The 25987-nt window shown below is 36.5% G+C and overlaps 1 protein-coding gene across 1 annotated transcript in view; it reads right to left on the bottom strand.

Annotated features, from left to right (window-relative positions):
• Window positions 1–25358, bottom strand: part of FMN2 (formin 2) — a gene marked incomplete at its 3' end in the record, with an annotated part of 55883 nt that extends 30525 nt beyond the window's left edge. Inside the window, exons 1-2 of the mRNA XM_010161598.1 lie at window positions 23377–25358; window positions 6303–6469 (exon numbers count right to left, since the gene is read on the bottom strand). Of these exons, the coding sequence (XP_010159900.1) occupies window positions 6303–6469; window positions 23377–25315 (2106 nt within the window). The remainder of the gene's footprint in view (window positions 1–6302; window positions 6470–23376) is intronic.
• Window positions 25359–25987: the final 629 nt, after the last annotated feature.

The following is a 25987-nucleotide window of genomic DNA, read 5'->3' as shown; positions in this document are numbered from 1 at the left end:
TTCCAGAAACTCTAAGCTGAAGAAAGAAGATTTTCCATCAGTTGTTGTTTTCTCTTACACTGATGCAGTTCTGTAATAAGTTTGGATTCTGACAAATTTCAACTTTCCAAAGAAATCTGTTTCATTAGAAAATCCCTTTCACATCTATTCAATTTGAAAAGGTGTTTATTACTAGCCTAAAAACTTTTTCTTGAAAACACAGACATATGCAATGTACACAAATTAAAGTCTCACTGTATTCTCAATTCCAAGCTAAAAAAAAAATACATTATGACTGGCATTCTTAGAAAGTGAATTAACATGCAGAAAGTCATAGAGTATAAAGATCTCTTGAGGTGGCAGGGTGACCACCACCATCACCTTATGCACAATGACTTTGAAAATTTTGAACAAGGGTGTAAATTTAACATCCAGTATGTGTGTCTTGAAGCAGTTCTTCAGAATAACAAGCTGTTTAACAATGTTCTCTGCAAAAAGAAGCATGAAAACCTAGCAACAACCTACATACAAAATACTTCAGTTGAAAATGCAAACCAGTAGCATCACCACGAGTAACTGAAAGGGGAAAGAAAAAGGGAAAAGAGAAGGCTAGAAGACTGCAGGGCCAGATGTAACAGCTATAAATATGCAATTAAAATTTTAAAAAAAGGAAGCAAGGAAACAGCATAACAGGAGTACTTCAGTCCTGTGATCATCCAACTGTTTCCATTTTCCTATTCTCAGGAATATTCAGTTGCTTACCACAAAAGGCAGAGTCACAAAGTGTGACAGGGCAATGGAAAAGGAAGACGAGATACGAGGGCTTTGATTTAGCCAAACTCATCTGTCATGGTAACCTACCTGACAAACAAAAACTAAGACAGCAAATCAACAATCTGTTTTCTCTGCTCTATTCTGCAATTTTCACTTAACTTTTAAAGTCTTATTCACTACTGACCCCCAATATATTTCCATACACAAATTTCATAACATGGGACTACATTTAATCTGACACATTTTATTCCAAACATTGAAAGTACGCTTGAAGAACTGCTGCATTGTTGCCTGCTTTATGTTGCAGTTTGGATGGGAAGTTCTTCTATCTGAAGCCAGTTCTTGGGAAAGTTACTCTTTGGAAAATGGTCAATGGCATTTTTGCTCTCTGACTTCTGAGAAAGGAATCTTACTGCAAACTGTTTAACTACTAATTTTCAGGCTGGCATAAACACTGAAAATAAGTGAAAATTAAGTAAAGTCTTCATTTCATGCATTTCTCTTCCAGATGACCTGAAAAGCCCCACCATCTGCTACTACTCAGCAGAAAGAAAACAGTGTCTTTATTTCCTTAAAAAGCAATTGCATCACCATAGGTGGCCAGAAGATAATAGGAACATAGCCATTTTTATAGCATTTCCCATTTATGCAGTCTGGCTCTCTGCTTCCTCATGGAAGCATTATTTCAGAAATGGATAAAAACTTAGCCAGGCATCCTAACTAAGAATTGCACAAGGGGCAGTCCCTATCCCAAGATGTCAAACATGGCTATGTATGAAATCACATTGTCACACAGTGAAGAAAGATGCCCTCCACAAAACATCCATTTACTACTTTAATTATATAATACTATGAAATAATTTATAAATCATGAAGGCATTAACAGCAGCACTCAACACAGTAACAGTATTTAATAAAAGCACTGAGATGTAAAGGGAGCTAGCCCAATCAAAATGACACCAGAAATAAAGAAAGATGAAAGCTTAATGTGCATTTCAGATACATATAGAAGATGGTACTGCTGGGTAGTGCCACACAGAAAAAGTAGTTGTTGGATCGTTCAGTGTGCAATAGAGATAAAGTTCCCCAAGCAAGGAGTATAGCAGGGATACAAAGGTATGCTCAGTTCTATTCTCAAAAGCACTCACAAAATCACTTGTATTTTCACTGAGAATTTGAGTTAAACTTAACGTTCAGAAACAACACACTACTTGGAAAGCTTGTCAGGAAAAAGGCAGAATTCTGCTGTAAAAAGAAGAAAATGCCCATAGCTTCAGACTACACAGTGTGAACTGGAAAATCTGGAATGAGAAGTCATAATTAGGGACTAGACATCCACAGTTTGCAGTAGTTGCAACTACTGGATAAAATGCAAACATGAAGCACAGTCAATGTTTCTTAATAGCACAGTGAAGCTAAATAAGATTGCCTTGCATTGCCAGGAATATGTCAGCTTCTTTTAACTGTTAAAAAGGGAAAAATTTAAAAGGTAAGCAGCCAATAGTTATTCAAAAGACAATACATTTTTCAGAGAACATTCTTTGACTAGGCTTTTGCTAATTTATCTTTCTGTAAGTTGCATATTTATTATCTTGGCCTTTTTTTTTTAATTTTTTTTTTCTTTTATAAAATACTAGGAAAAGAATGAAAGGTTATAAAGGTAGCCTGACAAGTAAGAAATTATGACATCCCATAAGGCAAAAATTAGCAGCCTCTCCAGTAGACAGGAAACTAGCAGAAAGGGCCTCATATTTCTAGACAGTGAATCTGCCATTGCACATTTACTTATTCTTTATGAGAGGAGGAGGTAGGAAGAGCTATAGCAAAAGCTTCAATAACAAATATCTTAAAAATTCTAACCCTGTCTACTTCTGTTAGTTTTAAAGCTTTGTTTAATCTTTATTTTTCAGACTAATCTTTTATTCTGGGCATCTGCCACAATCTGTTTTGAAAAATAAAATTTGATAAAATGAGCCAAGATAGAACATGAAAGTTTCCTCTTAAGTTCTTAAAACAGTTTTAAAATTTCTATTCTTTGGGTTATGACTTGAAACTAGAAAAAAAGGTGAGAGATTTCAGGAACATGCCATTTCCAGTCATCATTAATGCCTATCCAAAATCTGACAGTTATAATCCTCTGAAAATTGAACACCAACCTCTGTATAATGGGATGACAACTTCTAGTTCTCTGAAGATTGCTTTCATTGGGTATTTGTTAGTCCTTTCATGTCTGCTATACACTAACAATGGAGTAAGCATCACATCCACAAAGCATAACCTACACCAGAAATACGAGTTCTAAGAATTTAATTTAAACTGGCTTCCAGAAGCCATTATAATACTAGCTTAAGAAAGTTGTCTTTACTCAAAGTATTGCCTAATTGTAATCAGACAGTGTGGAAGAGAAAGATAGGATCCAATAAGAAAAATAAAAGTTGTGTGTAATTATTTAATGGAATGAGGCAGAGGCCCATGCTGAAGTCTGGAATATCCTGGGAGAAAGAAAAAACCCAGATCTTGTGTATTACTGAGAAAACAGACAGAAGATTTGGATACACAGCTGTAAACCAGGGAGAGCTAGAGGTGACCACCAGGCATGAGTAATAAAGCTAAGAATATAATCAGAGTGTGCAATTGCAAACATTTCAAGACAGCAGAGAGTTCAGCATTAGCCATGTTAAATTAAATTCACTGGAGAACATCCAGAAAAGGAGATGAGAGTGAGACTTTTAAATAATCTGTTTATATTAATCTCAAGCCATAAGCAATAGATCATAGAGTGAACAGAACATAGTGGATTATTTTCATAAACTGTAGTCTAACATCTTCAAAAAACAGTCTGTGGGACCACACTTAAGCAAAAGAGGAATCATGAATTTTATTCAAGATAAAAAAAAATAGTAAGTTAAAGTTCAGAAGTACATGGGATTAGTCACAAAAGGAGAAAAGGAGGGAGTCAAGGAAGGATTTCAGTGGAAAAACTGTTGGTAATTCTGCAAAAAAAAACCCATGCTAACAGAGTGACCTAAGAGACTTTATAAGAACCACCAGACCAAGACAAAAATCAAAACAGCCAAATGAGTAACATTACGGAACAAGCACCAGAGCTGGAAGTAGCACGGAGGAAGGGCAGCAAAGTGGCAGACAAACCTGGCTGGGATCTGGACAGAGTTACAGGAGCTTTGTTGATGGCAGTTTCAGCTGAGTAAATAGGACACCAGCCAAACTGGAGGCAATCCAGGATGGAACTGGAGGCACATCTGATTTACTCGAAGGTGAAGGAAGAATATGGGACAGGCTGTGCTCCCAATTTTGGAGTAAGATCAAAGATGATGTATCTCCTTAGTATAGATGGGTGAAATTTAAGTATTACTTAAGGCTAGTCTAATTTCTGTCTTTGAAATCAATGGTTAGATCAACAGTAAAATCCTGTCCTAATGAATTATAAAAAACCCCACACACCAAAAAAACAAACAAACAAAAAAAAAAAACCCCAAAACCAAAACCTAAATTAAAAAAAAAAGCAATGTACAGACATGGAGATAGATGCAAGAAGAGCCATGATTCACAGATCTTACACGTCCATTTTTAAGTAATATACAACATCACTATAAGTTTTTCACATTAATTTTTTCATTTCCATAAATAACGATTAACATTTATTTGCTATAAGATATTTTATTCACTCACTCTCAAAAGCAAAATCAGCTAGGAGAAACCTAATTTTGAAATTCTCAGCCACCAGGGTTTATACTAGAAGTTCTGAACACTTTTACCCTTGTAGGGCATATAACAGATGTATCGTCCTTTCAAGTAGGATGCACTACCAATTGCATACACATGGCTACACACCAATTTCTGAAACTGTTTTACAGCAGCATAATCTATTTAAGTGGACTTCCGCAGAAAAAAATAGTAACCAAGCATTTGCACCTTATTGATAGTCCAATTCAAATTAAGATCACTGCTAAACCAGCAGCGTCTTACACTGCTGACTTTGACACACTGTTCTCATGGCTACTGTCTCTTTTCAGAAAGTCTGTCCTGTTGGATACGGTCAATGAAAGACAACTAGAATAATTCTCTTACTCAGGCAAAGCATGGTGTACCTGTTAACAAAAGAGCCACTTGTGCTTCTTTCCAAACTTAAAATCTGCTTATAAGTAAAGGGAAACTTTTTAAAAAAGTTTTAAAAATATTTTAAAAAAGAGAAGATTAGCTGAATATATGGTAAAAACAGAACTACAAACATTGCCAGACTGATTTAACCTGAAAAATAAGATAAGTGTCTTTTCCAGTAACTTTATTGAGTATATTTAACCATAAACACTTTCAGATGGTGTTTGATTTTAAAGTTGTCTGAATAACCTCAGTTTTATAGTCACGCTCCATTTTTCAATTAATTTCAAAAAAACCCAGTTTGAAAATGTCTCGAAGATTAGGTTTGGGTTTTTTTTAAAAAGTAAAAGTTGAATACTGTTAGAGGAACCATGGAATGATTTTGTAGATAAGGTTTCCTAGATAACCTAGTTTGTTTGTTTTAAGAATTAATTGCACAAATTTATTCTACCCATTTTTCCTTCACCAGCTGTGTTAAACTATTCTTCAAGAAAGATAAGAATGTTTTAAAGAAGTTTAAAAAAATTCATGTTCTTTCATATCTATGCCAATCATTTATTGAGTACTTCTAACCAAGCTTCAGCTTAATGCACAGAATAGGGATTATCTTCACTTTACCAGTAAGGTATTAAGTAGATCAGTTAATATTTCTACATTATTTTGAAGTTAATTAGCGAAGAGAAAGACCCTGATTATCTTCAGTCACATAAACGAGTACAAAGAAGTGTCAAGATAAAATTTAATGGGAAGGATCATAAAAAAGTTCACCATAAAACTTTATGGGGTGTACAGTATCACACAATAGAAAGACACCTTAATGTTGAATTCATTATCCAAGAGGCAGGAAAAGTGTGTTAGGCGAGTCTACACCACAGTTTTGTAACGGTATGTAAACACCGGCAATAACAGCACTGTGGACAGATAGCCCAAAGTCACATAACACTGTGCCAAGATGCCAGCAAATTTGCACTGACTCCTGCACTATTTTGTATCAAAAGTATTTCCAGGGAAAAAAAAAAAAAATCTAGCATAGACATCCCATTTGGGCTTTGTAAAGTGTTGCGACATGCTGTTTTCTGCTGTTCCTTTAATTTATATTTTTGGCGAAGCAACTATTGGATTGAAACATTGATAGTCCTATAGCGTGCTTTGATTAAAAGAAAAAGACTTCATGAAAACAACAGATGAGAACAGTACAGCAGACTAAGATACAAGTTAAAACGTTAAGAAATCAAGCTGTGGGAGAACCTTTCAAAAACTTATATTTACCTGGCTACTAAAGCGTACATGCCTGAGCTCAGAAAAATAGCTGGCCACTCTAATATAGGCAATTTTCATCAAAAGGACTAACAGAACTCTCTCTGGACTGATAAGCCATAACAATGTCCCTCTTGGCAAAACAGAAAAAAGATAACTTTTTCAATACTTACATCAAATGTGGGTGTGCTTTGCTGGGCACTCTGATTGCATGGTTCTCTGAAGCAGTCGGTGAATGGAAGCAAAAGACCCATTGCAATAATGCGAGAACATAGTTTTTCTGCTTCTTCTTGCGGTGCATTTTCCTGCTGGCTGAAGAGCTTTTCCAGCAGAGTTCGTCCTGCCAAGGTGATGACACAGATCAATAAGAACTTGTATCTATCTATGGGACACAAAGATTAAGGCATTACAATGTGTATTGAAAATCTCAAATATTAGAAGTAAAAATATGAAATTAAAAGAAGAATTCCTGAGAAAAGTATTTGTCAGTAAGTCTTTAATATAAAATATAATAATTTTAACCTATCTGTAGCCTGAATAATTAGGATATTCAGGAAAATACACACTGTGTGCACAGCAGAGTATTAACAAAAAATGAGATATTATAGCATAAATTTCCTCTTTATTTATATTATACAATTGTCCTGATTAAAAAAAAAAAAAAAAGGAGATATTACTTATAAATTAAGTAACTTTTTTCAAGGTGTCACACAAAGTTATTACAGAATCAGTTCTCCCAACTCTTGGAATGAGCCTTTGGTTTTGAATCATAAAATTGTCATAGTCTTGTGCTCTATTTATTTGGAGAAACTCTCAATTAAAGAAAAAAAAAAAAACAAACACCAAAAAAACCCCACACCCACCACACAAAACAATGTATTAAAAAAGTGTAAAATTTTGCATTTTTTTAATATGCTAAAAAGATTTTTTAAAACATCTCAATGCAATTTAATCATAAGTGTCATTTAGCCCAAAGTTTCTGTATTATTATTTTTTAACACCATGTGACAATACAACCTAGAATAAACAATACATTAAAATGTTAAAAGTTATTTCTACAATTTTCCTCTCCACATCTGAAGACCCAATAATTTTGAATTATTAGACCAAGTTTCCTAGCCTTATTAGACATCATACAGTACATTCAAAGGGATAAGGCAGGGGATAAACTACTAAAATAGGTAAGTTTTGTTATGTTTGCGGATTAGTTTGTCCTTGTTCCTTGGTGTCACCACCCATCAGGTGAAGATAACATAACTGCTTATTCAGCATACCCTTCTATGTAACTAAAGATACAGTTCCATTGTTAAATTTTCAAAGTCATTAATTAATTGAAGATGAGCTTTCTTACTGACTGTGATTTTAAATAACCACTTACCCACACGTGCATAGGGAACTATGTGCCGACAGACATCTTTGAGATTTGTTTTAGTAATTTTTCTTTGGGGTTGTTATTGCCTATGTTTAGTGGTGCCGTTAAAGACTAAAAAACCTCCTGGCTACTACCCTCTTACTGCAATGAATGGTAATTCCTAGCTATAAATACTGAGGTTAAGCTATATATGCAAGTTTTAGAAAAAAAATTAGTACAAGGCTGGCATCACATTGACACCAGAGCACCAATAGGTAGTATTTCTGCTATCATTTCTGGGGCAAAGCACATCATATTATCATCATATCACCTTATATCAATGAGTAAATTTCAACAACATGGAAAGTTGTCTAAAAGGGATGCAAGTGATGAGGACGAATAAGTCAATGCTTTACATTTATCTAAAATGAACAGAAGAAAAAAAAATACATCACAGGAAGAACACACACACAAAAAATGCCTATTCAAGAAAACTACACATTTCTTCATGCTATATTAAATATTGAAATGTTATCTATGATTTTTTAATGTCAGACTTCATATATCTTTTTCTTTTTTGTCTGGATGCTTCAACATGTAAATAACTTTGTCATGTTTAGAGAGTCGTATTCTGGGTATCTAGAGGCAGAATAGACCCCTCCCTTTCCCTCTTCCGCTTTAACCTAAGTAACAAGCATAATACCCATAAATGACAAAACAGGAAATGAGGCTTTCCTCCCCGAATTAATCCACCCATTCATTTGCTAATTTTTGTAACACTTTTTAACAGTCTTGCCCAAGGTCAAATACTTGTTCAGAAACTTGGTTGCAATTCACTTGCAGTTTAACTTGTATAGTGATTATTAAATATAATTGTTTAGTGATCATTAACTATTGTCTAAATATGCTTTAGCATTCAGACAATGCAGAATAAGTATGTATGTAAAAAACTCATTAATGAACTTAATTTCTTTTACTGTACTCTGCATTACTTATGCCATTTTGTCCATCAGAGCCTGAAGCATTCTCTCTAATGTATTATCAGTCTTGGCATATATACAGTAGTAAAAAGTATTTAAAGATATTAGCTAGTGCTTCTTAACCTAAAAATCAATCATATAAATCAAACCGTCCTTTGCATCAAGTATAAATTAAGTAAAAAAATAAAGGTTCTCAACACAAAGTAAATAACGATAAATCTGTGCTCTAACACAGCTTGTGTGTTCCTTACAATTGCTTTGGAGACCTGAGGACAGACACAGAAATTTGAATTACAGAAATATATTTTTCCAGTTCAGTTAACACATTTTACCAAATGCAAGCTGAAAAAAAGTTTAATTTTCAGTGCATACAGAAATAGCTCCACTGCGAACAACTGTGACAAAAAATCTGTATCAACACTAAATGGGTTATACGTTTAAAGCACTTACTAGGCAATATATTTAGAACAGATTGTTAAGTTTTGTACCTAATCAGCTAGGGCTTACCATCGTTGAATGGTCATTAGCAGTCTCAGAACCACCCATCCCCACCAAACACAAAAACCAGACAGTTATTAAAAGGATAATGTATTTTTTCCTTAAACTGGAGTGAAGACATAAACCCCATCCAAAGAGAAGGTATCAATACTTGCAAGAATGTTACCCATTTCCTGGAGACAATACCATGCCATGAACTGCCCAATGAATGGAGTTGTAGTAGTTGTACTTTCGGAGAGGACTAAACAACATTTGAAAGTCCCCACTTACTAAGTAGTAGTTTCTACCTCATTAAGGGCACGTGATATTTCACCTACTTTAATGTAGAAACCTGTTGTCACTACAGGAAAAGCATTCCCACTCCAAAGTCCTCTGTGGTCCAGGGAGGCTGGTGTCAAATCTGTCCCTGCCTCACTGTTCTCTTGACCCTACCAATGCCTGCACTGATATCAAAACAATTTTTTTGTATTTATGATTTTGATTCAGGACAAGATGGTTATATTTTTGTTTTGGTATAGTGAAATATCTCTTTAACACTGGGCTTCACAAGCTTTTAACTATATTTGTTTGGAACCAGAAATAGTTTGCCAGAACCCCATCTATCTGCACTACACATGCTTGGAATTAATTTTAAAATTACTTTGTGTCTATACGCGTGAAATTGACTGTACAATATTAATTCCTGTACCTATTACTTAAACAGCAAAACCAAAATCCCAGCCATATTTAATGCATAGGCTACAGTCCAGTCAAATTCAACTGCAACATTTTGAGCTACAATTTTTTTCAACTTTGATTCATAAATAAAATGCAGCAAAACCAGCCTTTTTCTTCAGACATCACTAATATCTCATATTTGTAACTTAGATGAGATAATACCTGAATGTGTTCTCAAACAGTGAAGATAGTTGTAAATAACCTGAAATAATTAAATTATTAATGATCCCATAATTATGAAATGATTACCTGATTTCTGTTATAGGGATTTATCTGCAATAACAAAGCAATTTCTCTTGTTTGCCTTTACATGGCATGAAAATAGTAAAGAACAATGGTCTCTCAGTTCTTGCTTGTTGATGGTAGGGGTTTGTGGGGTGTTTTTCTTTGTGGTTTTGGTTTGTTTTTTTTTTTTTTTCCCTTAAAAGGGTTAAAGAAGTTTTTTATATTTTAAACAACTTTTCCTCCCAGAAATCCCAGGTTATGAAGTCCCTGGAGCAAATTCCTACCTTTTCCCAACATATTAACTTGGAAGGGGATGGAAGGAATACTAAATTTTGAATTGGAGAAGAACTGCAGCTAAGTTGCAGCCTTAGATCAAATCATTATTCTGAGGATCTTGCCAAAACCCTCCAGCAAATAGGATGACTATAAATTCATAACTTATTTTTAGGATCTTAAAATGACTTATTCAATCCTAGTAAGGGATAAAAAGACTTCACTTTTTTTCTTTTCTTACAAAGGATTACACAGTTAATTAACTAAAAACAGGAACATGAAATTAAGTTTGGAAGTTTCAGATACTCTGGCCTGGTATGGATATTTTGTGCTGCTTTTGCTGCCATATCTCAGCCTGATTCTTCTGGTTCAGTTTCAAATTCCGTGTTCTCCACCTTCTTGTCATCTGCTACTTCCTCCCATTCTCATTAAGATGACGCACTATGACCTTATGATCTCCTGCATGACATTACAGCTTTTCATTCTATCACTATGACCAAGACTTGAATGACACTGTTCATCAAAACCATCTCAGGCAACAATTGCAGAACATGTAAGCTATTCACTGCAGAATGAAGATTCCCAAGTCCCAGTATGATTTTCCATCCCTACTGTCTCCCTTTTTGAAACTATAATTTTCAATTTTAGATTTACTGTAACCATATTTACTCAAATGCAGGGTGGAGGGATAAAGGGAACCTACCCCCACCAAAATTCATTCTACAGACATTATTTCATATAATAACAAAATATTGCAGAATGTTAACTGGCTTATATAGTATACATATAATAATTTCATATAATAATGCCACCCAGTACTAGCCTGACACAGCCAAAGATTATCCCATCCTTCAGCCTGGAGAAATGTCTATGCGTATGTATTACACCTCCTTCCATGTGGCAGCAACCACTACAGACCTTGACTGTCAGTACTGATGATCTGAACCACCTTGTCTGTCATGACCTGGACTATGAGTCACCTTTTATGGGACACATTGCCTATTTTAGAAGGGACCACGTTTGGTCTTTCTGTTGCAGGTACCTTATATTCCAGAGCAAACTTTTTTGTCCCCAGGCAAACACTAAAAACAACGATCTACACTCTTCTGGAAAGCAAGTTTGCATTATACTGGATTGCCTATAGAATTATTGAATGTTGGAAACATGTTCAGTACTGTTCACAGACAAATCCTAACTCCATGAATTCACATTATAGCTTTTTTTCCTGTCCAGTCAGTTTAGAAGACCAACACTTCAAAGAGCAGCAGAGAGAGCAATAAAATCCTTAAGAACAAGCAATACCATGAGCATGTGTTTGGTTTTGCTTAATTATTGCAGGGAGGGAGACAGAAAAATGGAAGAGACAACCAGGAGAAAACTACAGAAGTCACAGACATATTGAAAAGAACCCACTCATGCACAGAGGCACTGCACTACAGCAGAGCTTGCAATAACATTTCCCCAAGGATCATGCTGCTATAACCTCACATTTATCTCCTATCCTCCTTACAGTGCATTTGCAAAAGCCTGGGAGCACAGCTGTCAGTGAGCTCAAGTTGAGACTAATGATCAAAATGAGTTATACTCCAAAAGCTCCCCCTTCTGCCAGTATCCTGTGATTGCCTCTTCTGACATTCAGAGCACTACACCCACACTTTCACCATTAGCACATCAGCTGCATCAGAAAATTTTAACCTATACAGATTAGAGGATGACTTTTACTTTTTCCTAATGCAGTGAACAGCTTCACTGTGACACCAGTTCTGAACACCCTACTGAAAGTCACGTCAAGGGTTAACAGTGACTCACGCACGTACTGCTTATGTCTTCAAAAGCTGAAATCGGCTTGCCTTACTTTTTTTTTTTTTTTCTTTTTCCATTCTAGTGAGATCAGAAATGCTCACACAGCAAAGATATTTCCTAAGCTTTGAAGCCAGAAGTACCATAGGCCTTGCTCTATTTTTGGGAGATAGCACAGGAAAAAGTGAAAAGGAATATGAGATGGACAAAATGGTGAATTTCCATTTAGAATATATTTTCTATTTGTCTTACAAAATATAAAAAGACAAACGTAGTGTTCTTATAGTTTTTCAGTTACAAAGGATTCTAATTATGAATATCGTTCTATAAATAAAAAAACAAAACAAAACAGAGAACAGAAAAGAAGCAAAAAGAGAAGCTGATTTCTAAGCAATGAAAAGTTAGGAAATTCTGTAATTCAGATATCTGCTGTCACATATATCTCTAAATCATTCCTTTCATTCTTTTTCTGTTTCCTTTTCTACATATACTACCATCAAGGTCATAGCTATGTCAGGCCTAAATCATCTGGCAAAGCACACCGAACGTGCTGCAGAATGCTAGAAATGGACAACCGTGTCTGAGAGACAGAAATACTGCAAAGATTCCCATATGTGTAGACGAGCTAGTGACTGCAACTATATGTAATTTCTTAAATACTTCACAGTACAAGTTTTACTCACTCATCATATTGCCCCAAACTATGCAGCAAAACTTGCTGAATTATTTCCTAAGGGCAAATCATTCATACGTCTTTTTCACCTTTCTGCAGTTTAATGTATTTTCCAAGTTCGCAAACATACAAGGCACTAAGTGACTATTATTTCACATATAAGATAAATATTTCAAAAGAACAAAAGTATTACATTTCTTTACTATTTTTCTTTCACTTTATAATGTTTTCAAATTTCAAATTAGTTTTTCAGCTAACCTGTACTAGTCAACCCACATATATTGTGCAACATGTGACTGCTGAGAAAGATGTTTTCAAGGGTGCATGTGGAACCTGGGGAATGAACAGAACTGGAAATTGGAAATTGGTACTCTAGACAACTTTTCAAATAACAAGCCCAAGTCCTGCATAAATGCATATGAAATATACATTTGCACTAAAAAATAACAAACTGATTTAGTCTCTTGCTTGGTTGAAGCCTGACCTGGGAGATTACGCCCAATATTCCAGGATTAGAGACTTCATTTATAGTCCTTTTTCACTGCAGTTTCTAATCCTCTGCTGATTTAGACCAGGAAACTGCTCCAGATCTCTCATTCTGTGAGGTGTTTTGGGTGTTTCACTTTTAGTTTGTTTGGTTTTTTAAGGAACTGAATTTTCATTGAAAGATACTTTCCTGAAAGCAAGTGACAGTTTTCTCATAGTCTGGTTACATAAAACATGGAGAGCCCACCAAAAAACAGGCCTGCACACACAACAGGGTTTCATAATAAAAAGAAGAAAAAATTAATCCTTGCACTATGACTAGACACAAAGTATGTTGTCAAGATTTTAGGGTTATGCTACAAATTTCTATAATTCTGTGATAAAAATTCCCTTTTGTTTGTATTATCTGTGTGATAGCTAGTATCTGCACTCAGATATGTATGCTTGTACACACACATATTCTTCTAAGGGAAAAAAGAAAAAAAAAGAGGTTATATGTTGAGTATTTTATTTATATTCTATACTACAGATATCAATATGTATCTATATATTAATATAGGGTATATATATTAATATAATATACATTATGTATCTTGCATTTTAGTATTTCAAACGACACTAAAGTCAGGGATGTGTGGAAATGCCTTTCTTATCTGATGCCGTCTCCAGATTTCCTGGCTCTGTCCACATGGATGACATGAACTGAACCCACATATCATCTTGAATTAAGAAGTCAAAAGTAGAAAGTCTGTCTAAACAAGACAATGAGGAGAAAGATCTACATTGTGACTATATCCCCCTGTGCCCCCAGTTTTGTGTACTTGTCTACACACAGTTCAATGTCATTTCAAAATCAGAAATACTGAAGAATGTATTGATTGATTACATTCATAGACTCTTCAAACAACTAGAATTAAACTACCTATTATTAATTCCACATCTGTCAGTCATGTATCACATCTCATCAGACACCATGCTTTACTTTTGCCAAACTGTCTTAATCTTTTGGCATCTTGTTTTCCCCCCCTTTATACTGTCTTATCTGTTAGGACTCTCAACTGTTAAAAATTTTCCAGAAAAACTCTTGACTAGCTCTAAGTTAGAACCACAATGTAGCAACTCCTGTGTAACTCAAGCAAGTAATTTCCCTCTCCCTCATTTTAGCCCCACAATTATCACTAATGATTTAAACAGATTTCAGGTTGTGCAAGGGAGCTTGAATAACCATATCATTGAGACTCTCAGCTAGAACAAACAGCCCATTACCCAGTTACAGAAAGAGAATCAAATAATGCTAACATCTTCAAGTGTTTGAGAAATCCCCCCAGAAGCCAGGGAATATGTGTGTGTGCTCCCTTTTGGAAGCAAGGGCACAAGCTACTGCTGGCAAGATAATCCTGCTGCGTGATCCCAGGGCCACTGCAGCACACAGGGCACAAAGTGGCACCTCATACAAACGCCACTGAAATTCTTCCAAGAATGCCCTGATGGAAAAAGTAGAGGTCTGGCAAAAGTTTGAAAATTGGATTCCCCAAAAATAAAGATGATGAGGAAAGACTCCAGAGTTAATGAAGTAAAAAGCCACCCCCAAAAGCATGTTACAAACAAACTGTTTGCAAAAAAACAAAAACAAACAAAACCAATAACAAACAAAAAAACCCCATGTGACTCTATCCCCAGTGTCCCATGATCAAACCACGCAGCTTTATTTTAGAACAGCTTCCTCCAGTTGTGCTGGCTAGGAGACACAGCAACAACACCAATTTCAGCATACACCCAATGGCCTGTTAAAAGATTACTTAACCATATGCCATACTTCAACAAACTGTGCTGAAGCAGTCAGGTCAAAAACTGATTATAGCAAACCTTGGTCCTGATGAATGAACTCATGATGCCAGCTCAGTTCCTAATTTTGAAATTTGTGTTATAACACATAAATACAAATGTTTACTGAAAATTTAACTCAGTGATAAAAAGGTTGAGACCTGCAAACACTAAAGTCAGGACAAAAGTGAGGAGCCAGCTCTACTATTGCAATAATTATGCAATAAACTTTCACAGCCTGACCAAGCCTATCACAACATTAGGTAGAAGTAGACCAAAATGAAGCTGTTCCTCTTTGGTAGAAGAGAAGTAACACGACTGTGTCCCTTATCAAAGCCACCAGTAAATTTCTTTTTCAGGTAAGTTATTTGCAATGTTGCCATTTTGCACAGAAACCCAGATGAATTCTTTCCTACCACTCTTGCTGTGTATAGAAAGAAGCTGTAGGTAAAACACTATCAATTTAGTCTTATTGATCTTTGCCAAAACCATGCTGCATTTTGCTCCATTTTTCTTTACCTTTTCGTCACATACCCAATAACTAATTATAGCTTATAATTTTCTCCATTAAGATTTCTTCCAAAACCTTGCTTGTTGCTGCAGTCAAAATAAGAAGCTAAAATTTCCTGGATCATTTGCATTAACAACAATATAACACTTCTTCTAAAAAGCAGGTATTCTAACTTTGCTGTCACCAGATGTTCAAAATATATTAAAATGTTTGTGATAGCCTGTGACAGTGCTTTCCGAATTTTGGCAGATTAACAAGTCTCCTCAGTATTCTGTCTCCCTAACAAGCATTAAGCTCCTTGAAATTTTCCTTCCACAGTGACTAAGAATTTACACCTTTCTCCCACACTGAATTTCCTGATATATGACATATGTGTAACAGGATAAGCTAAGACAAAGTATTAAACTAAGTTTTTATCCCTATATGCTTTCACTATATGTATTTTTATATACTCATATATCTATATTTTATATATATGTAGTGAAAGGTAAGAATATATCTTTTATGTCCCTGAATATCTTTCAGAAACTAAAGTTTCTATAGAACTACAAGTTTCTAACAGAAACTATAGAATAGCAGTGGTACACAGTATGAAATACTTTTCTAAAAATATAAAAAAAGATGCACCCTCCAACATTATCTTTCTCTTCAAGTTCTAATGCCGTATTGTTGCAGGTCACAGAAGTATATTGCTAGAGCTTTCCCTTATTGTAGTGGATTATGACAAAAGACAATCTATATCTGTCTACCAAATCTTTTAGGTACCATATGCATCTTTGGCAGCTTTCATATTGGGTTTTCAGGTCCTTAAATTCCTCTCAGCAAGTATGTAATTCTGCCCATCATTACCCTTTCAGTTTCTGTGTTGACTTGCGACGTGAAGGCGGTATTCTGTGCCAGGTTCTCACAGACTGCTGCAAAGTCACAATTCTCTCTGTCTAGCTCTTTAAAATAAGAAGCTCCTCTGATGTCTTTTTGGGCAGCTATTACTAACAGTGTCTTTTGTCAGTCCAAACAAATACACACTGTTCTTTTCAACCCAACTTTGTAAAACTTACTCATTCCCAATTGTTCCACATTTCATTTGGCATTTAATGCAGTCTGGCCTGTCTTTACCTTAGAATTAAATAGAAGTATTCACTCAAAGAGCCACAGGTGAAAAAACACAGTCAAACCGAACTAGCAAACCTCTGAAGTGGGACACAAGTAACAGTTTTCTTTCAACCTACACATTAGAATCCCAGCGTGCCTCAACTTTTTGTCCTCTCCAGGACTTGTGCACCCAAGGTCTGACAATCTCCTCCAACTTAATAAAGTCCTGACTTTTTAGTATTTATCACAATGTACAAACACTTTCTTTCTTTGTATCCATAAAGAAAAACTGGTAAGACGAAGAAAGAGGAAAAGCAGAAAATGAGAACCACATTCCATGAAAAACATGTACATGCACACCTATGTATTTGTGCAGATATGTTGTTCTAGACTTCACCTGCAGAAAACCTAAGCATGACTCCCTTGCTGTAACTGGACCTTTATGTTCTTTCATTGATGTAATCAAGTATTTTCCTCAACTATTTCTCAGCATACTGTATTGTCGTGACTCTTTGTATGACAGAATAGTGTTTAGATACATACTGTATCTTGAAGACAATTATTTGGTTTTGGGAGGACAGGGGTGATGTGTTTTGGTTTTTTAATGTAAATCATCTTTTCCTCCTTGACTATCAACAGATACAGATAGAGTTAATTACAGTGTTACTGTAGCATTGATTTCTTTTGTACAGTGAATTTTTGCTTATCACTGCAAGGAAGAGGAAAGCATATGAGTTATTTTTTCCCCTTGTACATACTACTTATTATGTGTCTTCAAGGAACATCTGAGCCAGATCTTGGCATCAAATAAACTCTAGAATGAAAGCTGGCTCCTGCCTCCACAGTAAAGTTATCTGTGCTTCCTCCTGATTCAAATTCCCACCAGGTTTAGAGTTCTGGTGCTCATGATAAATTTAATATGGATCCTGAGACCAAACAGTTCATACTTTTACTGAAAAATAAGAATGTCTCAGTTATTAATCTCATTTGTGACTAGGCTTACTTGCCACTACTTAGCTGTCTATGCCAAGACATCAAAAAGACTACATTCTCAAGAATTTTTGTACTTCTGTATTTATGTATTTCCAATTAACTTTATGCATATTAGGATTTACTTTTACAACTGTGATGTTTACACACACACACAATCTTAGAACCACTGCTTCTTCTTGTTGCAAAACTGACAACGGGTTCTATTACGTATGCATCTACAATGAAATAAGTCTTGTTCTGTATTTATCTGAGAATAAAACAAAATATTGCATCAGAAAACATAATCCACTTTCTGTTTATGGTCAGAAAACCTAGCTATTTCCTTCAATGTTAAGGAAACATTCTTTTATAAGGACAGAAGCAATATGGAAAAAAAATGAGGAATAGTAATTTTGTACTCAAGGTAACAGAGAACATCTCATTGTCCTAAACGTCCTTTACATGAACTGCAATGGGAGAATTCAGGAAGTTGCTGCTGCTTTAAGAAAATAATAGTACTACACAGCTCCTGAACCCCCTTTTCTGCCTGCCCTAAAACACTCAATGAAATGCAACTGGCTTGGTATTACCATGTGTTACCTCATTCCTGCCTCTTCATAATGTAAAGTCCTCACATCCTTCTATCACCTGCCTTTAACAGTTTCTCTCTGTTTCTGCCGCTTCCCCTTGTATCAACTCACCTCACCGCCCCGAAAGATAAATTGTAAGCATAAAAGTAAGTTTCTGGAAGCTGATGTATTCCACCTAGCTGCTACAGAATGGTGCTTTTTAAATGTACCTAAAAATAATCAAAGCCAGAGTCACAGAAACACCTACACATATATACTTCATCACCACTATTCCTTATGTAAGTTCAAATTTTGGCAGTTGTTTGTAAGGAATACACTTGGCCATATCCTGAGCTTGTTAAAACTACAGCACAAACAAAATACTTGATCTAATTAGCATTTTTGCATTTTCTATCACCATGATTAACATCAGAACTTGATCCCTCTTACACAAGCAGCGTAAAATATTGCTAGAGGTGCTTTTCAATACCAAGTGTATTTTTCTTTAGACACCACAACATGGAGAAAAAGATGAGGCCCGCTTCAAGGAATAGAGTTCTTCCTGCAAAGAGGCCTAAGCACAGTTTGGAAAAAAAAAAAACCACACACCCAAATGGACAAATCAACCTCCAAACTACTAAATAATTTGTAAATATTTTAAGGAATAATAAAACACAATTAGAACCAAGAAATATATTCAAACTTAAATTCCATATAACTATTCCCACTGGAATAATCCACTGCTCTTTCCACAGAAAGAAAATGACTGAAGCACACAATACCCTTTAATGACCAGTTATATTCAGAACCCGTGTGTGATGGATATTATACTGGTATTATGTCTCATACTGGTAATATGCTTGGACATCAGCTATAAACTGTCCCTTTTCTTTTTCCCCTTTGTGCCCCAAAAGAAACCAGCAGGGACCCAAGACAACACATTTCTATTCCAGGTTGCCAGTCAGACCTCAGAACAGGGTTGTTGCTCAGAAGGAAGTTGCCAGAGATGCAGTCACTCAACCCCATGACCAAATCTTGCTACTCCCAATAAAGTTTAACATAAAGATCAAAGCTTAATCATGAGACCCCATCAAAACAAGGCTGTGTCAGCACTGCATTCCAGTGACATTACTCATGTTGTTCCAATTCCCATGTTGCTATGCTGGCACAGTAACATTAAATCAACATATCAGCCCTCAGCAGCCTTTCCGTAACATATTGCAGCCCATTTACAAATACATTTTATTGTAGTTGGAGTGCAGTATTGCAACCCTTTCCCCCCACCAGGTTTAGATTTACTAGGCTAGAAGAGGAAGATCTTTCCCTTCAGATGGGTAGTAGCAACACTCTGCATAGCATATGATCCCATATCACATGAAGGGTTGCTGTTGGGCAGCTCACTGAGAGGAGGCCACACTGCCCCATCATCTGATAAAAGAAGCATTTGTATTACCGCTAACAAACATCATCAGTGAAACACTAAACCATAAGTGGTCTTAAATAATGGTTGCATGATAAATATTCTCATCAGGATGTCAACAGAGACAAATCCATATTGTGTGCATCATCACATGAATCAGAATTGAAAAAAAAAAACCACACTTGAAAAAATATCTACAAAGATCTACTTCATGTGTCAGAAAGAAACTTTCATCCTGTTGTTTCAAGTTTTCACATACTTATCTATACTAAGACCTCTGTAATTGCGTGCAGACGCTGCACTGGAGCTGCAAGTGGGTGCAGATGACATTAGCACTGTGAGATAAAGTGACCTTTGTGAGAAACAGGCTACCACCCAGTAGAAATCAGAAAGTAGCCATGAGCACACAAGCATGGGACTGACTTCAGGTTTTGTTTTATGGTAACCAGATTTTTTTGTTTGCTTGTTTCCTGTTTACAGCTAGAGCAGGACAAATATAAAACTCCGAAGAGACATTTAAAGATAAATGATCTGTTTGAAAGAAAGACATGAGCAAGTGTAGTATATTGCAGCCAGTCAGAGATTAGAAAGGCCATGGTTTGTCTGGGTTAAGTTTAATTACCATCTGGGGCAGCTGATTACATTCATTTTATTTATCAGACACCCTTACTAACTCCTCTGCAATCACTTCACCTCAAATTAATATCAGGATAAACTCCTTTTTATTAAATCAACCTATTATCTCTTCTGTTTCACTTATGTTAATGTAATGATAATAGAATTATCAGTTTCATTTTCCCACCAAGATGCTCTCTTAATGTTAATGCAAATCATTCATTGCCACATACTGAAGCGAGAGCGCCAAACATACTCATTCAGGTTCAGCTCTCGTCCTCCTGGGATCACAACACAAAAGCCATGGCTCCACTGTGCATCAGGTAATCTAGAACTTGCAATTACTGTCACTGCAATTTCAAATACAGCTGTCCTCATCATAAAAGAAATAGATCCAAAATGCCCATAAATTTGTCCACACCACATTCTTAGCCAATACACCAAATTTGAAATATCATACTTATTTTTTATAAGAAGCAAAATTAAAACATGCAAAGTCTCTACCATTTCACTTGCTGGCTTCCATCTACTTTTTACATTAAAATAGCCTTAGAAGAGTTCATATGGATTATTGTGAAAACCAAATGGCACAAAACCAAATCACAACATAGTGCAAAAGTAGGCCAGTCATCTGCATAGAACATGCTGTCATTAAAATCAATGACTAAAGTGTTGTGAAATATTTTATTCTAGTTAGAAATGCAGAGCAACATTGCCATCAATACACAGCAAGATGGGATTTAATTCTCTAGGCAAAAAGCTGATTATTTTTTATAGATAAAGATAAAAATGAGCCACTGTAAAGAATGTTATTGTTAAAAGACTGATGGTAATCCCCAAATTGATGCATCTCATACATGTAATTAAAATTCAAAATTTTTCAAAAGCAGTATTCAAATTACAGGGAAGTCATTTCTGTAATTGTTGCTGTGCAGACTGGTTTAAATAGAAGCTTTTCAGCTCTTCAAGCAATGGCAGCCAATCTGTGGGAATACTAATGTTAAGTTTAATTTCTCTTTTTCATGTAGTTATATTTGTATTCTTTATAATTTTCAGCTTGTAAGTATATTTTTAAAAATAAAATTATCAAAAAGAAATGAAGCGTTATCATGCAATTTTGAGTTCCTTCATTTCAAGCTTTTCTGCATGAACTGAAAGGTATAATTGTCCTCTGCCTATAAAGGCAGCTGGTATGTACATGCAAATGAGGGTCACTTTAATTTCCATATGAGACAGAACTACTCTTGCATTGGATATTGGTCCCTTCACAATAACAGTCTGAAGTTTTGCTGGGAAAACACAATAAACCAAAAATTATTAATAAGCAAATCAAAACCTTGTGAGGAAATGTGAAGTTTGTTTCTGTTAAAATGGGTCTCTAAAAAGTAAACCTGTAGTCTTAAATTTTACCACATAGATTTTATTTCCATCATAGCATCACCATAAAGGAGAAAGTCTAGTTATCAATGATGCCTTGCTCTCAGAGTTGTTTATAAGCTGTCAAAGGTTGATAACAACTAAAAAGAAGTGTGGTTTTTTAATGCTCTAAAACCAAAAGTAGAGATCACCTCAAGCTGTAAAACTTTAGAGAGGTCTGAAATGAAAGCTGAGAGAACTGGTAGAAGGGATTTAAAACAAACAAGAAAAAAGATTCAGCTCACTTCACAGGGGGCTGGTCTCCTTCCAAGGGGGCTGGCTTTTTTGTGTTAAAAACTTAAATTCTAATTTTCAAGACTGAAATTGGGTTATTCTGTTCAAGATTACTGAGGGATTGAAGTATTCTTGTGATTTGAATCTGGAAAATATTGCTAATGCTTTACCTGGTATTTCAAACTCCTGGAGTTGGCTGCTGTGCAAAAAAGTTACTAACTTTAATTTCTGTTTCCAGATCGGCTCATTATTGTGATGTCAAGCAGAACAGATTATGCACAAGGAAAGCAACTATGAATGCAAATTATTACAAGTGTTATAATTTTTAAATTCTACAGTGTCAAACGAGTTAGTCTTTTCATGCAAAACAGTTGTTGATAGCTGAACTGTTTCCTTACATGTAATTTTTAAATCATGTCATTGGTTCTTTCATAAATCATACTATTCTGTTTAGTTGTCATAAAAGCACAAAAAAAAAATCTTGCTGCATTTTTTGCAAATAACTCTGGTACATATGTGGTTACTGTGCTCATGGATCTAGAACAGACTTCCATTCAAAACCAACCTGATTACAGATTCAGTGGTTCTAATGCTCTAAAGGATGCTCGTAGGGCATGTTCTCTGTATTCTCTTAGTTCTATAGTGTTCTTATGTGAAAAATAAATGGAATATTTTGCTGAGTTTCCTCTGTGTACAACTCCTATATGGCAGAGGCCTTTCCTATTTGTGAATACATTAGCTCTATACAGAAACTTCAAACAGGGGGAAGAGAAAGGGGAAAAAAAAAACCAAACCCCTCAAGGTGCAGGAAAACATAACCACCTATTCACACTGTTTCATTTGTAAACTCTATATTCCGGTGCTGTTGTGAAAGGATGCAAGCTGTCTAACAGGCAAGGTAAAAAAATGCCCTTCCTGAATGAGTCACCTTATGTCTCCTGAGCAGCAGCCTGCCAGAGATACCAAATTGTACTACCCACAGTTTCCCTTCTCCATTTTATGCTGCCTTTTCAAGTCATTAACAATTTTCCCTCTTCTGAAGGGGAAATTGGTTCTTTTCTGTAGTGCTGTCCATTTGTGCCTGCACAGCTTTTTCCTTTTTGTACTAACCGAACCGTCATTGCTGCCTCAGTCCAACACCAGGTGCAGCTCTCAAATATTTACAGTACATCTGAACAGAGCCTAGCACATGAAAACCCCAAAAAGGATCACAGTTACAGAAAGCTTCATATCTGAAAGATCTATTTATGCAGAGAGCTGCCCTGCCTATAACAGTGCAGCTCTTAGTGTTTTTCAGCAAGAATGATTTAAGGCATCCAGCCTTTTTTCTACAGGATTTAGACAAAGGAGAAAAGCAGAAAGAAAAACTTCAAAGAGTTACGCACTTCCTTTACTGGCAGGACTGCCAGGCTGACACTGAACAGAGAGGCTATGCTCCTTAATGAAATGTGACTGTGTTTGTAGGACCAGGACTTCGATTTTAAAACTGCCAGCACAAGTAAAGACATTAGTACCTGCAGAGGACTGAAGTATTTTAAATTTTTTTCCAGAGAAGCTTGCAATACATAACAAATTAATACACATCACTCACCTGAAAAGACATTGGGAAATGTCTCTGTAGAAGCCTGCACTCCTGAGGACTTTCTTGAATGAGTCAAAGGCACTCTTTCAGTTTGAAATTTCTCTCTAAACCCCTTGTGCTCCAAGTAGCCTGCAGAGCCCACCTTCTGTATTATCTCACATCTGTGATTAGATACCTCTTCTGTCCAGTCTGCTGAACGACTAAATAAACCTGCCAAACTAGCAGACCTCTGCTTCTTGATGGAAACTTTTTCTGTTTTGTGGAAGGACTCCTGCCTCCTTGTAAAAAGCGGGCTCTGGGATGGGGAGGGAGAAGGTGAATGGTTGGGAGAACTCAGTTGCCTAGTTGTGGTTTTGATGTAACAAGGATTAATTAGATAGGGCTTAAAGCATCGGGACCCAAGCACTGGACTGCCTGCTGTCCCCTCGGAGGACCAAATGCCATTTTTCATTTCCGTGGATAAACCATTTTGCAGGTCCTCTTGACTGGCTGACAGTGCGTGTTTCCCTTCCCGAGTCTCGGCAGCATGATCACGGCCTGCATCTGAAATACCATCCTCTGTTACTGAGCCCTGCAAATCAACAGCCTGCACTTCAGCAATTCTAGTCTCAGCGGCTGCTACCGAGGTTGGAAAAGGTCGTGTGGAGCTGGGTGTCTGAGACCCATTTTCTACAGCAGTTCTATTTAAATCATCTTCACCAGCTACAACATCCACTCCAGCAAAGAGCCGTTCCTGTTCCTCAATCAATAGCTTACGTTCTTGTGTTTCAAATAAACCGTTACCAGGAGAGCCTGTGCCATTTACTGCTTCTTTCTGTTCACATTCAGTTGCACAGGAGACAGGAATGTTTTCCGCAGTTTCAGATACCGCTGGAAAAGCCCCCTCAGCGTCTGGGCTCCTCTCTTTGTCAGTGGTTGTTACTGAAAGAAACCGTTCAAAATCTAAGGGGGCTGCTTGCGAATTAGCCATGTGTCGGCCCATTGTTTTGGTGACAAGGTCTTCAGTTCCAATGTTAATTGCCCCCTGCTGCTGCTGCTGCAGTCTAATAGCTTGCTGGATATCAGAAAGCAAATCCTCTTGTTCTGTGGCTGAATGGAAACTGTATATATCTGTATCAGAGCCAGAGCTGGTCCTTTGTCCATCCTGTGTCTCCACGGCAGCTGGGACAGTTTCATTTCTGATTTCAAAATGTTCAACATCTGTGTCTGAGAGACCCCCTTCGTCTGCAGAGATGCTTATATCTGGAGTTTTGGTAACAATTGAATGAGTACTGTCCAGCTCTCCAGCCTGCAAGGCCTGGCTTTCCAAAACATCCTCCCGTGAACTACTATTCCCATCTTTAGCCTTGGAAAGATTTTTTCTGATCCTCAAATTTGAAAACACCGAGGCCCTCGAGTCCGACTTACCCTTCTTCTTACTGGATTCACTTCCTTTTGCATGCTTCCCCAGTCCCCTCCTGCTTCCCAATACCTTCTTTGTGCCATCCGTATCCTTGGGCCCAGAGACATCCTCTCCTCCTTCATGCACATCACCTGTATTTTTCTTTAGCTTCCCATCTTGATTCCCCATGATTTCTCGCAGTGCAACACCTTCAGCAATCAAGCCATGCTCCCGGATTTCATTCCTCTGGCCTGCCGGCGAGATCCCCGCTAGCGACCCAGGTTTGTTTTCAAGCGGTGGTGATGCAAGTGAAGCAAATGCTTGCTGTGCCTCTCTCCCATCTGCTAGAGCTGCCTTTTTGCATAATGTGCTGCTGGCGCTGGGCTCCGCTGGGACATGCTCAGTACAGCACCGAGAGCTGCAGACAGCTCCTTCCAATGGCTGCTGCTCCCGGAGCCGCCCGCTCTCCGCGCTTCTGCTGCGCTCTTGGTTCTTCAGGAAGGATTCTGTGAAAAGTATTTCCTTTATGAAAGTCACTTCTTTTTCCACGGTTTTTATGGCCTGCATTGCAAGCTTGGCTCCTCACCAAATCATTTATAATTTCAGGACTTCAACGTGAGAGTTCCTGGAGGTAAAAAGGAAAAATAATTTTAAAAAAGTTAAAGCAAGGTACATTAATTTCTCTGCAGTTGTTTAAATGAAGAAACTAACAACCTCAGAAAGAGAAATATTATGATTATTTAATAGTTTATAAGGTGCTTAAGCATATGCTGCTTTGACAGCTCACACAGTACCTCTGGTGATTTACATATTTACTGTTTAAATGCCTCCAAATCACAACACTGTTTTAGAAGGAGAGAAGCTCTGAAAGTAGATAGAAGAAAGATAATAAACAAAAAAGTTCTTTCCACAGTTTTAAAGAGTTGCACTTAAAATTCAATGCATTGTGGTAATTACACCATGAAAAAACCTCTCACAATTTGTATTCTGAGAAGGTAGATATACTATTATTCCCAGGAGAATGAACTCATCAATATTAAAACACACCACTATTATTTCCCCTGATAAGAACATCTGGCATGAAACAAGACAAAACAAACACAAAAAATAGCAGTATTCAAATGTTCCTAAGGAAAAGTATACAATAAAACATTCCTCTATTGTACCCTATATATTTAATAATTGATTTGGACACTGTCACTTGCTAACTATTTTGGAAGCTTGTGCAACAGTTTTAAT

The sequence above is a fragment of the Eurypyga helias genome, unplaced genomic scaffold (genome assembly GCF_000690775.1).
Source record: "Eurypyga helias isolate BGI_N326 unplaced genomic scaffold, ASM69077v1 scaffold14871, whole genome shotgun sequence".
Lineage (NCBI taxonomy): Eukaryota > Metazoa > Chordata > Aves > Eurypygiformes > Eurypygidae > Eurypyga > Eurypyga helias.
The sequence above is the reverse complement of the archived record's forward strand: the minus strand, read 5'-3'. Positions and strand labels throughout refer to the sequence as shown.